At 33.4% G+C, this 15,228-nt stretch overlaps 1 protein-coding gene across 9 annotated transcripts; it reads right to left on the minus strand.

The window, feature by feature from the left end:
* Nucleotides 1-262: 262 nt before the first annotated feature.
* On the minus strand, nucleotides 263-14,177 carry LOC110641910 (zinc finger CCCH domain-containing protein 41). 9 transcript variants are annotated; one of them, XM_058140457.1, is made up of 9 exons: nucleotides 13,839-14,173; nucleotides 13,375-13,469; nucleotides 13,167-13,271; nucleotides 12,316-12,368; nucleotides 9,076-9,957; nucleotides 4,156-5,397; nucleotides 3,409-3,759; nucleotides 2,633-3,219; nucleotides 263-625 (listed from the first exon to the last, which is right to left on the minus strand). In XM_058140457.1, the coding sequence occupies exons 5-8, from the start codon at nucleotides 9,859-9,861 to the stop codon at nucleotides 2,665-2,667; spliced, it is 2,934 nt and encodes a 977-aa protein (XP_057996440.1). In that variant the 5' UTR covers nucleotides 9,862-9,957; nucleotides 12,316-12,368; nucleotides 13,167-13,271; nucleotides 13,375-13,469; nucleotides 13,839-14,173; the 3' UTR covers nucleotides 263-625; nucleotides 2,633-2,664. The 9 variants fall into 9 exon arrangements, with proteins under 9 accessions (XP_057996440.1, XP_021649497.2, XP_021649495.2 ...); XM_021793805.2 differs by lacking the exon at nucleotides 12,316-12,368 and having other exon boundaries at nucleotides 9,076-9,950; XM_021793803.2 differs by lacking the exons at nucleotides 12,316-12,368; nucleotides 13,375-13,469 and having other exon boundaries at nucleotides 9,076-9,950.
* Between the last annotated feature and the right edge of the window lie 1,051 nt (nucleotides 14,178-15,228).

A 15,228-nucleotide genomic window follows, 5' to 3' on the forward strand; every position in this document is an offset into this window, starting at 1 on the left:
TTTTCTTTAAAATATAAAAAATAAATGATATACAATTGTGAAAAAGAATTTATATTTTTATAAAATATGATTTTTTAAATGTAAATATTTAACTCTATATAAAAAATATTGAATAATTTCTTAATTAAAAAAATGTTTTTTAATTATAAAAATATAAATTTTATTTAAAATATAAAAAATAAACTTTACATGACTTCCAGAGAATACGTATGCACAAAAATTAACGAAAATATGAATTCCAGTGAGGGGCATGTGCACGTACTGTGAATAACTCATCACGTTTTCTGTACCGTTTGATAAAATAAAAGACATTCTGTCGAGTATAGTTACGATGTTACTCGCTAGATGCTGTTGCCACATTCTGCATAGCCCGCTTGGAAGTCGTAGTTGATTTTGCGGGCGAGTGTGTAAGCTTTCTGGAGACTGTGGTCCCGTATGGGAGAAGTTTAAAGAAGTACAATGGATAAAAAGAGTGCTTATTCTTTGCGGATGGCTGACACGTGTCCCGTTAGTATTGAGAGCTCGCAAATGCTTTCGATGATTCCAGAGGAAAAGCGACAAATGGACGACGGTGTCGTTTGGAATCCCAATATTAGACATGAGATCGATTCGATTCGATTTTGACCTGCCAATTCAATCATGAGAGTTGAGAATCTGATATTGAAAAATTATTGGGTGTACTCGTACAAAAATATAAATTTTTTGTTATAAACTATAAAATGATTCTTCTGTTATATGCTCCAAGACCAAATTGAAACATAATTTTAATTTGATTAATTTTAATTTATTTTATTTTGACTTGATTTAATTTAATATTAGTTTTTTATTCTTTTTTTGATAAAAAGAAAAGTGAAATTTTTAATTAAAAACTATTCTCAATCGATTAAAATAGATTTAATATAATTTTAATTTAATTAAATAACATTTAAATTTAACTAATTTTAAATAAACCGATTCCAATTCAAATTTGGATCCCCCAATGTCTACCCATATGTCTTAATCTGGTCCTTACAGGAACAGAGCATTGCTCATTGGCTATAATTTTACAATTAGACCCATCAGTTAAATAGATTGCTCAGATTTCGATTGGTTGAACCAATTTTATTTAGTCCGTGGGTCTTATGTAAATGTGTATATACATATATTCACTGAAACAATAATTTAATGAATAAACTCGTTCAAATATAAGAGATTAAATTTAAATTTTGACACTTTTCTTATTTGAATATCGTTTTTACAAGATTTTTTTTTTTTAACAATAAGCTCCAATTACTTTCTTTACTTATTTAAGTTTTGATCAGATGGAAGCCTAGTTAGCTTACTTTTAGTTTAATTGATCAAACCAATTGGCCCAATCTAAAACATGAGTTAAAAAGTCTAGGACTCAGGAGTACACACCTATTATAACCTTATTTAAAAATGAGTTTAACAGTTCTTAAATTAAATATTTATTATGATAATCACATAATCAACATAGACATTATTCTATTTTTTTAAAACATGAATTAATAAGCCTAAAAATACAGCTGCTTTTATATACCAACAAGTTTAACCCTTAAATCAAATATATATATATATATATACCTAGAGTCTTGACACCCAATATTATTTTTTATAGTATTGCTATGTAGTTAACATATGACATTCTCTATTATATATAAATTATTTAATAATTATCTTATTAATACTACAATAAATAGTTATTATTATAGGTAACTAACAATATATTAACATATCTTAATTATATATATATTTATATCTATATTATATATATATATAGATAGATTTTAATTATTTCAATTATAAAATCTTTAATAAAAAATTTAAGAGATAAAAGTAATAAAAATAAAATTTAAAATAATTAATAAAAAATTTAAAGCATTATATTTTTTATATATTAAAATTAAAAATATTTATAAATTAAAATTATTAATAGATTCGTGCTAAGCAATTTTCTAGTGCAGCTACAATAACCTCCTCAAATTAAATATTTATATTTATATTTGTAATCTCATTATTTTAATTATATATATACACACACGCTTCTATGCGAATTTCAATGTAAATATTTAATTCAAGAACTATAAATTTAAGGATGCATCTATAATAAACTCATTTTTATACAAGAATAAATCTAGCAATTCTTAGATAAAAACAAATCATACAAAAATCTTATAGCAAATATTTAATCTAAGAGATGTTGAGGCAAGCTTATATAAGTTTAATCCTAACTAATTAAGCAAATCACTAGAGTGAATTGACTAAAATCTGTCATTACTTTAAACCATTTATGGCCTTTTCTTATTTTGTTGGAAGAAGGAAGCCATTAAAAGAGGTGGGAGATTTGATAAAAATGAAAGAACAATGTATTTAATATTAGTGGAAGAAATCTGCAGAGGTGTAATTCAACTGCTTTTTAAGTTAGTCCTTTACTCCTAACCATCTAAGCTGAAAGACAACGTAATTTGCCATTTGACTAACATGGGAGGTGGCAGCCCAAAATCACAAAATTCCTTTTCTTTTTTTTTTCACATCCCATACATGAAACGAAAACACAATTGCAAAATCAAATTTCGAAAATTTCAAATAGAGGGCTCATGATAATTAAAGTTCAAAAGATTTAACATTTTACCTGACTGTACAAATCCAACAATTGCTCCATCATCAACAGGTATTGCTTGACTCATTCTCTCCAGATGTAGTTGGACTGAGCTCTCGTTTCGTTGACTCTTCTTTGCTGCACATTGATGCTGCACTATCCTCACATTTGGTTGAGTCCTCACCAGGCATTGAAGTTGGGCATGGCTCGGAAACTTCATGCAACTCCATATGGCCAGCACCACCATTTCTTTCTGAAGTTTCAGGTTCCCCATTTTCAGATGCAGAAGCTTCCTGAGAACCGGCGCATGCCAATTTTTCGGTGGGCTGAACATCAGTATCTACAGTACACTTGAAGGCAGATGGAATATTTTCTTTGACAGAAATATCGCTACCGGCTGTACTAGAAGTCACCCACGTAAACTTCAAATTGTTGCCTTGCCAGCATTTACCATTTAAAAATGCCCTCTCAGCTGAATGGCGAGTTGTGAAAGTCACGCGGGCTGAGCAACTTTTTGGCATCTGTGACCTGTCAATATCAGTATTACAGGCATCAACATCTTCTAGTTCAACAGCAGAAAGTTCACCATGTGATGAGAAGAATTCCTTCAGGGCATCAACCTAGAAGACAATAGAACATCAATTTTCCTCCCATATAAACAGCATAATAAAATAAAATTTGACTATTGATCATGACATGATTGAAAAAGAACGAATGGAATACTACCTGGGTGGATAGAATTTCACCCAATCCACCATGGTTATATATTGATAAGAGAGAAAGAGAAAGAGACAGAGAGAGAGATTTACATTTGTCAAACCAGGTGGTAAGGGTGGGATGATTCTAAATGCTGTGGGCCGGTTATCCAACTTGTATCTATTCATCAGAAAGGGAACCCCTGAAGGTGCCACTGGATGAATTGTCTGCTTTGAGCCTGTAGAGTATAGCTGCATCAATGATGTACTTGTTTTGGGACTGGATGATATGACATTTTCCACTGATTTATTCTTCTCCACTATCATCTCTGCACCTGGAGATGGCACACCAGTGACAGGATCAGAGGACCTTGGAGTGGTAGTTTTTGCAACATCAGTTGCTATTCCTACTCTCTGTCTCTTACCAGCAGGCTCAGCCACTACCTCACCTTTGACTCCTGTAGCCTGCAAATAGTAAAATTGCAAAAAGCTGTTAGAAATATATAATATGAATTATATTTGGGTTAGTAAAAGGAAAATATTATAAATTGTTGTGTTTCTGAAAGGATATGAACAAGTAATGTGTTCTTTCCTTCTTTCCTTCTTATTCTTCTAAGTGTCACCTCATAAAACCACTTATTCAAAGCAAGACTACCTTGTAGCCGACATAGTGATGTTTGTATGTACATAAACTGAAGTGCGTATTGCATGCTTGGCTTCATATTCAGGATTGAATACTGACACGCCGATAGTAATATAAGCACCACTAAATTTTTTTATTTTATAATCATACCAGACACATATAATTACAATGAGAAATATAACATAAAACATAACATTAAAAACATAAGGAAACATTACTTGTTTTGCAAGTTTGTCCAATTGGAGCCGGAAGTCATTTCGCTTCTGGTCCAGCATCTCTTGCTTCTTGCGGAGTTCCTCCCTCAATTGTTCTAACTCTAGTTTTTTCTGCACAGGAGGTGGAACCTTGGGACCATTTGCAATAGGCTTAGGATGATCAGTGGGAGGAATAGACACATCAGAGGGAGCGACCATAGTACCCTTAGGAACAGCAGACTGAAGATTATCTTTTCCTCTATTACCAATTGAAGGTTGGGGTGGAACTGAACCAGCTGGCACACCACGGGGAGTTACAGATACACCACTGCTACTGCTTATGCCATCATCAGGTATGCTGTCGCGATTAGCCCACCATAGTTTAATAAAGCGATTGCCCATCACAGCATCAGGTGCTCTTAGAGCAGCTTCTGCATCTTCCCTTTTTGAAAACTGAACAAAAGCTCGCTCGCTATTTAATGGGATATAAATGTCTATAACCTCCCCAAACTTTTGAAAATGAGAAAGAAGAGCACCCCTCCTGTTGTTTTTCTGTGGAATGCCACTGACAAATAGTGTACGCAGTGCCTTTTGAGATGATTTCCTTGTATTACACACGGTATCACTCTGTATCCTGGCTGCTGAATCCAAAGTTTTGGGGCCAGCATCCTCAGCAATCATCTGCTTTCCTTGACAGTAAGTACCTTGAATGTTGGTTAATGCATCATGATCCTCCTTCATTTCATTCTCCCCATGATCTGAGGTACTCACTGTCAAATCAGTTTTCTCCTTCACATCTAATCTATTCTTCACACGACCTACTCTACCCCATACAGATGAACCTGTATTTTGTGAACCAACAGGTTTCCCAGTGATTCTAATTGCACGTTCATTGTCAGTAGTATCATCCAACATGACATTATGACGGTCAGAAGCATCAACACTCATGAAGGATTCAGTTTCATCATTTTTGGATGGATGTAGTGCTAAGAGTGCACTTGATGTTTCAGGACCATTGTAATTCCACAGTGGCTGATCTGGATCATACAAGTCTGCTCCACTCACACTAGCAGAACAGGAATATCCACCGTTCAAGCCCATACCACCATCAAACATTCCAGGCTTGCTATTTCTGCTATGTAGCACTTTGCTATTCATCAATGTAGTTGAAGGAGCGCCAACTGATGGTAAAGCCCCTGGTCCAGCAGGTGTTCCCACTAGTGGTCCATTTGGAAGTGAAACAGGGAGATTGAACTGTGAAAGGCTCTGGAAATAGCCAAAAAACATAGTATTAGTGGCAAATTTATATGCCCTGAGGAAAAAAAAAATTTATTCAAATACTAAAGATAATGCACTATCAGATCTCAGGATAATTAAAGCACTGATTCCACAATGACTTGGTGCATCCTTTGTGCACGAATGCAAGCATATATTTTACAAAAGCAATGATAATAAGAAAGTGATCAAAAAGTTAAAATATAAATTCCGAGAAAACCATTTCACTGATAATTTTGGATCATCAAATGCAGGAAGCAGTCAATATAATCTATCAGCCAAAAAGTAAAGTATGCTAATAGCTACACCATCTGTTCAACTCATGCAATAGCTATAACAAAAGGACTCATATCTAGGGGTGTAAATGAACTGAGATGAGCTTTGAAGAGCTCATACTTGGTTCATCAAAATATTTTCGAATTTGGGCGAACTCAAGCTCAACGTGTGTCGAGCTTAAGCCAAATATCCAAAAATTCAAACTCGGCTTATTTAGAAAACAAGCTCTAAACAAGCCAAGCCAAACTAAGCATTTTATAAAATTGAGTCTCGAACAACTCGCAAGTAACTGGACTCATTTACAAAATTAGTTTTAAATTTAGGTTATGAAATTCAAATTACGTAAATTTAATTATCTCTCAAATAAAATAATAACTTAATTTTCATAAAAACTAAATTTAAATTATAAATAACTATATTTAATAAATACATTTTATATAATGATTATATCATAATTTTAAACAATACATTATTTTTAGAACTTCACAAATAAAATAATAAATATTTATAAATGATGAAATACAATAATTAATATAAATATTTTTACAAACAAACATATTCACGAGTCTATTTAAGACCTGTCTGGTTTAACAGTTAAATACAACTAATAACCGTTGCTATTAGCAGACAACTAATGATAGCTTATTTATGTTAAGTGTTTGATAAAAATATACCAACGATTATTCTTAATGTATAAAATGATCAATAATGGCATATCACATAATTTATTTTATTATTGAAATAACATATAATTATCAATTTATTATATTATATTATTTATTTTAATATAACATAATTAATATAATTATTAACATAATTTTTATTTATTTTATTATTAAATTAATTAAACAATTATTGATTTGTATACACTACACAACAATTTGGCAACTCATGGCAAGACGTGTAATTTTCTACAATTCTACCACCATGTGGACCTCTAAAACATCAATTAGTTTGTTTCTTTAATACAACAAATATATCCAGCACATAATTTTTCAATTTTTCACCACTAGAACAAGAAAGAGTACTATGTATAAACACATTATGCAATGAGAAACAGCTCACTTCCCAGTTCTTGAAATTTGTGCATTGTGTTTGATTCAAGGAATGAGCAAAGGCTATTTTTGTCAAACAATAAACAGTATCCATTGTTGTTCATGAAAAGGCAGCTAATAGCTGTCCTATTAGTCATTAGTTGCCTTATGAAAAAGTTTACCAAACATATAGGTTCAGCTGTTTGGATCCCTATCAGCTATCATTTATATCCTATAGCTGAACCAAACACTCTCTTAACGAGTCTATAAACAAGCCAGCCCACAAGCCTATAAACAAGCCAGCCCGCAAGCCTGTAAACGAGCCGAATACCATAAAACTCGAGACTGACTCAGTAATAAATGAGCCAATCGAGTTCAAACTCAGCTCATTTTCTAACCGAGCCAAACTTTTATCGAGTTGAGCCTCAAGCAGCTCGCAAAAAGTTTGGTTCATTTACAACCCTAGTCATATGCACAAGGATACTAATAACCTAAAGTTGTAGGCTCCACCCACCTACAGCTTTTCCTTCATATTTGAATATAAATTCATTAATATACCTTTACACTAATTAAATGGGAATGGCATTAGAAGATGTCACCCTTAAAAACCAAAAACCATTTCATTTTAAGGGGTAGTTTTTATTTGTCGTGGTTGAATTTTGGAGGGTGTTTCATTTCCATCCCTAAACTTCAAAAAAAAAAAAAATCCTTTTAAATTTAATTTGTTTCAATAAAATCTCTTTCACCTACAATAATAGGTTTACAGGTTAAAAAGAATGAAATTATCATTTTACCCCTTTCCTCTCTCTTCTCTTTTTCCTCTTCTCTCACATCCTTAAGGTCAAATTAGTTGATGAGGGAGGTTGCTAAACAAAAACTCAACCTCTAATTGTTAATTTGATGAAAACCCAACAGCAAAGCCTGATTTAACAAATATTATTTCCCTGTTCTTGCTCATTGCTGTTAGCCTTTCAATCATGTTTGCAATTCTAACTCTCTCATTCTCTCCTACATCAACTCCTGAAATGCACCGAGGAACGTGAACTATGCGCGGTTGAGTGCAATCTGCCAATGGTTCTTCATTTACAGTAGAGTCAATTATATCAGACTGTCATGGTGGTTCTTCAACATCTGATGATACAATTTCAATGTAGCTAGATCCAGATCTTGTCCTACTAGCACTTGCAGCAGAATTTTGATTTTTCTTCATGCTATTGGATCAATCCATTTTTTGCTCAGGCCAACGTATAGCCTTCCATATCTGCGCCAGCAAATAATCTCCAAGATTGGAGTTCCCAGATTAGCAACAGAATGTTGGGGTTATGAGATTTTTATTATAGAAGATGAAGTTTTCTGCAATGCACCCAAGAACTCTGCCTTTCAAAAGTTGAAACCAATTCTTGAGCCTGCTTAGCAGTCCAATGATCCAGACTTCTTTCCAATAACCTTGTTTTCATGGTGGAAGTGGATGTTGACCTCTTCTGTTCTGCTGAATTGTCAGCCTTCAATTGAGAAATGGAGGAACTGAGTTTTGAGAGGCTTAGATTGTGAAATGGAGGGACTAGGCTTCACAAAAGATGAGGATTTAAGAATTTTGATGAGTGAGAAGGTAGAAGGAGAGGGACAGGTAGGTGAGGGTAGGTTAGTGGTAATTAGGTCATTCTAATTTTGTTTTGAAGAAAAAGTAATAGGAAACTGATTTGGTAACCGGTAAATTGATATGGAATCATGTTATTGCAGGTCAAAAGACTTTTGGTAAAATAAAATTAAGGTCTTTTTTTTTTGTAACAAATTGAAGTCTAGGAACGGAAATGAAACAGTCCCAAAGTTCAACAATGCAAGTAAAAATTACCCTCATTTTAATGCTAGGCAAACATGTTGAGATGGGCTATCAGCATGCAAATAAAATTACTACTATATATAAATAAGAAGCAAAACATTATAGTAACGCAGTCTAGATCAGATATCCAGTAACCTGATACCTCTAGAGTCTAGCTTTGTAATTTTTTTGAGCAACCAACTTGCAAGCAGGTTTTCAAAAAGGATGACAAAGTCAAAAACATTCAGAGAACACAAGTTATTCTACATTTTGAACTATTAATAGTCCAGAAAAAACCTGCAATCAGCATTCAGTGTTCTGGAAGTCCAGATAAAACACATGTGCACAAGATTTATCTATACAATCAACAACGGTGACCATAGCGGCCAAACAAAGAAAGTGATAAATATAATTAAATTAGAACAAGAACAATGCAAGCCAGAACCATTAAGTGAGTGATTCAGCCCTCTGTCCTGGCTGAGATTTAATGTCAGATAAACCATGAAAGTCCAGAAACAGGATATATTTGAAAACACATACCTGAACATCTTCAACAACAATGCGATTGACACCATGCTCCATTGGACACATGTCCCCTCTTAGACAAAATCCACGCTCCTCAAAGTCTCTGCACTGTTGGCGGGGAATGCCCAAATTTAATGAAGAATTTACTGCTGGTCTGAGTTTTCCTTGCAAACCAATGGAATGGAGTGCATCAAGGCCACCATTGGGTACTCCCGGAATCAATCCAAATGCATTCCAGGAAGCATTTTGTGCATGCGATACATTTGGCAATCCCCTTCCTGCAAAGAGACAAGGATTAATGGACCCTTGCTGAACTATTTGAGAAGCAATATCAACTGAGCTGAACCTAGAATCGCACTGCTTCCAAGAACCAGGGTCCCTACCTCTTCCCTTACCAGGACCATGTTCTCCAGAAAATGTTTGGTTTAGCCTGATTCTTTGATTCAAATCCATACCCACTCGTGGCAATGATGCCATTCCAAGATGTCTTTTTTCAAACTTTGAGGTGAAATCTTTACCTAGAGGAGCGGTGTTATAGTTTTTCCAGGTTTCACTACCTTGACATGCATTCTCCCTAAAAGAATGTCCATTTTCAAATGGTTTATGGTGCTTCCTGTATGACCTCGTAAAAACAGGTTCTAGAGAATCTCTCTCCAAAGATTGAGAACGTGTCTCCCTTCTACGATGCTTATGATTGCGATCATCATCATCCTCATCACTGACTTCCTTCTCCTCAGGATCACTGGCGCAGTCAGGAGGAGAAAGGCATCCTGACCTTAGTGATGAAACCTTGAGCTCCATCAAGAACTCTTAAAACAAATAAAGAGTTTCTTGTAGCGTCAAATGTTTCAAAGTCTAGCTAGATGTGGCAACAAAATCACCTTGATTTCCTGGAGACTAGAAATTGGAGAACTTAGAATCAGGGAAACAATTAAAGTAAGAAACAAATACAATAAACATAGTAGGTGGCAGCAATTCTTCACACAACGAGAAAACTTAGCAATAGTCATGAATTCATTTACATCAGTACATTAGCATCAAGTAAAATTATTCGCATTTCCATTCAAGAAATGCTCAAAAAGGAACAATTTAAATAAATTGCTGAAGAATCCATGACTTTTCTTTTTAACTTCACTTATAACCAAACCTTTCAATTTTTATAGAATAAGCCATATCCTTTTAGTAGTATTGCAAGTACTACCTAAATTGCATCTCCATCTGTCAATGAAGTGGCATTTGTGTCCTCTACTTATTTCCTTGTATTTATTTGATCCTGTTAACACCACCTACTTACATATATTATTTTTAACGCAAAAACATGGCCTAAATATCCTTGATAGTCTAAATCATTATTTAAAATTCCAATAAGTGAAATGTATTGGCTGAAAGCTAAGCATGCCGCATGCTGTGCAACACAAGCTATCTATCAAATTTAAGGCAAACCTGAGTTTCAATTTCCTAAAAATTGGAGGGAATGCGCTTACATGTCATCTTTGGCCATAATTGTAATGCTAATTAAAGTTTATGGCTTATTTTGTTAAAACTAAAAGGTTTGTATAAAAGTAAAAAGGTCAAAAGTCAAGGATTTTTTAATTAAAATCCTAATTATTATGTGCAGCAATAGGACCTAAGCCAAACGGACGTTGCAAATTGAAACATCATGTACGCTTAAATTGAAAAATACAAGAAAAGTTCAAATATCAAATTAACACGGCCTAGTAGACAAACAAAACACTTGCGATGCTGATCCAACGGCTTATCAATGCAGAGATAAGAAAAGGATCTGAATTTCTCACAGATGGATTAGAGCTTAGGTGTCACTATACAAGTTTCAAGGAGACTTCATATAAAGACTAATTGTAACATTATAGGCTGCGCTCTTAGGAGTAACAACTAATATGCCATGGTGCTATGAGCTGCCTTCAATTCAAATTACCATTTATTAACAATCTTTTTTCCTGAAAAAATAGAGCTAAATTTTGCAGGATGAAGAGGATCCAAAGTGCTGAACTCCTTTCATTTTCAGGCAAGCAAGATTTCAGCTTCATTTGGTATTCTTTCAGTTTTCTGCATTTGGTTTGCTGTGTCAATTTTATAGAAAACTTTCTTCTTTTCTTTTATAATTTTTTGGTTCATGGAAAGCAAGTAATATACCAACAGCTTGCAGCCTTAAAATTTAGAATACAGTCTCAATAGATCTGTAATAAACAACAGCTCATTTAAACAGGTCAGGTGAGCCATTAGCCAGAAAGACTCGTGTGAAAGAGAGGATAGGGGGAAGAATGCTGTTGATGATTGAGGGCATAGTTCTTGCCCAATCCAACCTCGACGACTTAACTAGAATCAGTCCAATAGATGCTTGCTGAATTAGTGAACAAACATGTTTTGCCAATAGAACCACTACAACAAATAAGATCAAATGTCAATTATGAAAGTAGCAAGAAGACATGTTTTAATGACAGCCTGGATGACATAATTGCAAAGTTTTTATTACAGAGCAATACTTATTCACATCGAACAGTGCATAAGAGAAAACCTTCAGTGAAAGCAAGATTTGGACATAACCATAAATACATTATCTTTAAGAAAAGTCTCTCACAACACTAACCAAGTGAATAGCAGCCACCATAGATAAAGTGGTGTATGAACTGCAAGAAATGGGGGTCAATTGAACCCTCTTTTTTTTCTCTAATATTCTAATGTATATATACACATCTCTGTGTTGACCCCTCATAAATATAATTACCATTTTTTTTATAGAATTTAAAATTAGTTGAGACAAAAAAGCATATTATGTATTCAAAGGTTTATTTACTTTTAAGACTCTACTACAATTATTTTCAATAATGAATTTTATCAAGATAAAATTGTATAACCATATGTGGGATCAATTGATGAATTACTGTAGAGTTACTTATATAAAGAGAGATGTATTTAATAGCATTAATAATGATGTAAGTTTTTAGTTTTCAAGGTATAAAATTTCGTGGAGCCTAATTATAAAATATTACTATTATATTTTTTGACATCATTCTGCAGTATTTTATTATTTATCTTTTACATTTTGACTTTGAGGAAAAGAATACTAGATCTGCCACTGCATCCACAGCAATTGCTGCACACGCACATGCCAGCATTCCCATAAAATTTCAATTTTCAAATTACACCAAACTGTGACTAAAACCTAAATTCCACTGAAGACAGAATTCCCTCCAATTAAAAAAACAAACTAACATGTTTACAACAAATACCTACCCTCCAAGAGCTCAAAACCCACTGCCATAATCACCATATTTTCAAATCCAATCCTACAACAAAGAGTAACAGAGGAGGAATAAAAGTTCTTGTTTGGTGCAATTATGAATCTCAGTATTTATCCAGCTAATAAAGAGAGTTTTTTGCAAAATTAATGATGTGGACACAAGATTTCTTAGGCACTAAGTTCAACAACCAATGTAGATTGAAGCAAGTCCCGGCGTATAATCAACAAACATAGGCTAAGTTATTTCTGCAAATGAAGCTACTGAGCAGTGATGCAAACGAAGTTATAACGCCCAGAACTCAAATGTAAATCAGCAATCAACAATATTTAGCGTGTTGTCTAGGCCTTTCTCTGTGATAAGTGCAAGCACAGTGGTAAAAACAGCTAGGATTGCCCAACTAAACAAAAACATCTTCAAAAGATTAACAGCCAAAATAAATTCCAAACATAAGGTCAAGAAAAATGCTCCACAGCCAATTCACACACCTAATGGATGGTTAACTATAAAGAGGCAGCAAATGACAATATAATCATACCACATCATTGCACCAGATACTACTGCATTACTCACAAGTCACATCCTTGATGCATAATTAGCTCATACAATTAAGGAGAGAGATCAAAAGGACCATGAGTGTTGAAAATGGAAATATGGGAGGTTTACAATCCTAGGTGTGGTGGTTTGATGAGATTTTGGCAACTAGTTATAATAAGCGATACTGATTCTTAAAATTTCCTAATGCATTAAAATAGGATTCTGATATATCCACAAATTTTGAGTCCAGTGGTAGTATTTTTTTGCCTATGGAAGTGCTCATCGAAGGTGCAAATAAAGAAGACGCACCTTTCTAGAGCCTTGTGCCCAAAACACGGTGCGAGTCTAGGTGCATAAGGCTAGTGCCAAATGAATGCCGCCTGCCTTCCTCCTGTAGAGGCCGCCTTTAATAACCTTAAAAGCAATTCATACACGAAAGTATGAAGCATTGTTAATGCTAAGGATTGATAAGGTTGGATTTAACAATGAAAATAAATCTCTGTTCACCATTACTCACTCAAATTATTCTGCAGGCACAAAAAGGAATTTCCCAATAGCTTCACAACGCACTTTCAGAGGTTAAATAACACTAACCCACAAATTTCCTTCATGCTAATCAAAACGAAATTAATGAAATTAATTCTTTGATTTCATTAACTAGCACCTACTCAAATACAATGCATTTCATCCTAAAAATGTGAAAGTCTAATAAAAGAAAAAAAAAAATTAGAAGTGGACGACCAACTTAGCAAGTAAAACCCTAAAACAAACAATAGAAAATGGTGTATAAACACGTCTATAAGCTATCAGCATACACCTCTATAAATTCTCAAAATTAAAACAACAGCAATGCCATGCAATATCAATAAACTAATAATAATTAACCGTAAAAGAAAAGAGAGAGAGAGAGAGAGAGAGAGAGAGAGAGAGAGGGAGAGTAAGTGAGAAAGAGAAATTTAACAAGGGTAAAACGTATGTTACCAGAAATTCTAGCAGGATTGAGAGAAGAAAGGCTCTGAGAGTATCATTGAATTAGGAATTGAATCCAGCTCGTGGTGCAATGGAGAAAAGGGCAACAAAATGGAAAGGCATTTGGGGGAGAGAAGAAGAGAGGTTGCAGAGGAGGAGGAGGGGCAAGATCGTAAAAGAGTAAGAATCGAGGGCGGGATTGTAGAGAGGGAAGGGTTTTTGTGACTGGGGGATTTTTTGTTTGTTTGCCTGTTTGGTATCGAGGAATCGGTCTGGGGTTTGAATGCTGTGCCGTGAGACAGCACAGAACAGGAATTTAGAGAGAGAGAGAGAGAGAGAGAGAGAGACGTAAGTCTGTACCTAAAAGGGAATAAATAATTTTATATGGGGATAAAACGAGAAGATGATGTTAGGTTTTTCTCCCCTGTACTTCTGAAAATTCTGGAAATAAGCCTATCGTTTTTTATAAGATAAATTATTAACGGGTCCCGTAATTTATCAAAATTAATTAATCCTTATTTTTTTTTAAATCCAATTAAAACGTCGTCATATTTTGAAAATTTAAACCCTTTAATTTTTTTAATCAAAAAATTGATTAGTTAACTTATTTTATGCTTAAATATTTATATTTTTAATATTTATAATTTTAAAATTAATTAATAAATTTTTTTAAATCTAATAAAAAAATTAAATAGTTTAATTTTACAAAATATATAAACATTACATTTTAATTTAATTTTAAAAAAATAAAAATTAAATAATTAATTTTAATAAAATACAAAGGTCAAATAATGCATTTTAAAATAGTAAGCTATTTATAATATATTTTTTTAATTATATTTTTTAAATAATTGACAACAAAATTGAGCTAATCAGTCCAAATTTTATTTTTTAAATTTCTATAAAACCTCTCATTATAGTTGACAATAAAATTTTTAATTTTTTAAATACAACATCAAATGAATTATAATTTTAAATTTCATCTAAATTATTTTTAAAAAAATCGAGTTGGGAATGAATTCGGAATTTTAAAATTTTAATTGCACTATGTTCCTAGCCCAACTTATTGAGTGCCTAAATTGATGGAGTATGTTTAGCTTCATGCCTTATAGCCACATTAACAGACTGGATGAAGTGCTGAACTAAAACCAAGCATTAACAAATGGAACACTGATCAACCTCTTCAAATTATTGTGTACACAACCGGGATTTAGATAAGCAGTCACAAAAGTAGAGCTAGACAAGTATGAATGAGATTTTAAAACCAGTAAAAAAAAATAAGTGAGAAAGGAAGAAGCATCCGGTCCAGGGGACAATAGCCAATGCTCTCCAGGAAAATGGTCTCCCTCCACAGTCAATCCAGAAACAGGTGATAATTTTGTAAATCAGTTCGAATAAAAGG

This window comes from Hevea brasiliensis, chromosome 18 (genome assembly GCF_030052815.1).
Source record: "Hevea brasiliensis isolate MT/VB/25A 57/8 chromosome 18, ASM3005281v1, whole genome shotgun sequence".
In the NCBI taxonomy this organism is placed as follows: Eukaryota; Viridiplantae; Streptophyta; class Magnoliopsida; order Malpighiales; family Euphorbiaceae; genus Hevea; species Hevea brasiliensis.

Coding starts and splice junctions, on each gene's coding strand:
- LOC110641910 (XM_058140458.1), bottom strand. CDS start 9,861: ATGGAGCTCAAGGTTTCATCACTAAGGTCAGGATGCCTTTCTCCTCCT. Junction 3,760..4,155: donor TGGACAAACTTGCAAAACAA/GTAATGTTTCCT, acceptor TACTATTTGCAG/GCTACAGGAGTCAAAGGTGA. Junction 3,220..3,408: donor TACCACCTGGTTTGACAAAT/GTAAATCTCTCT, acceptor ATTGTCTTCTAG/GTTGATGCCCTGAAGGAATT.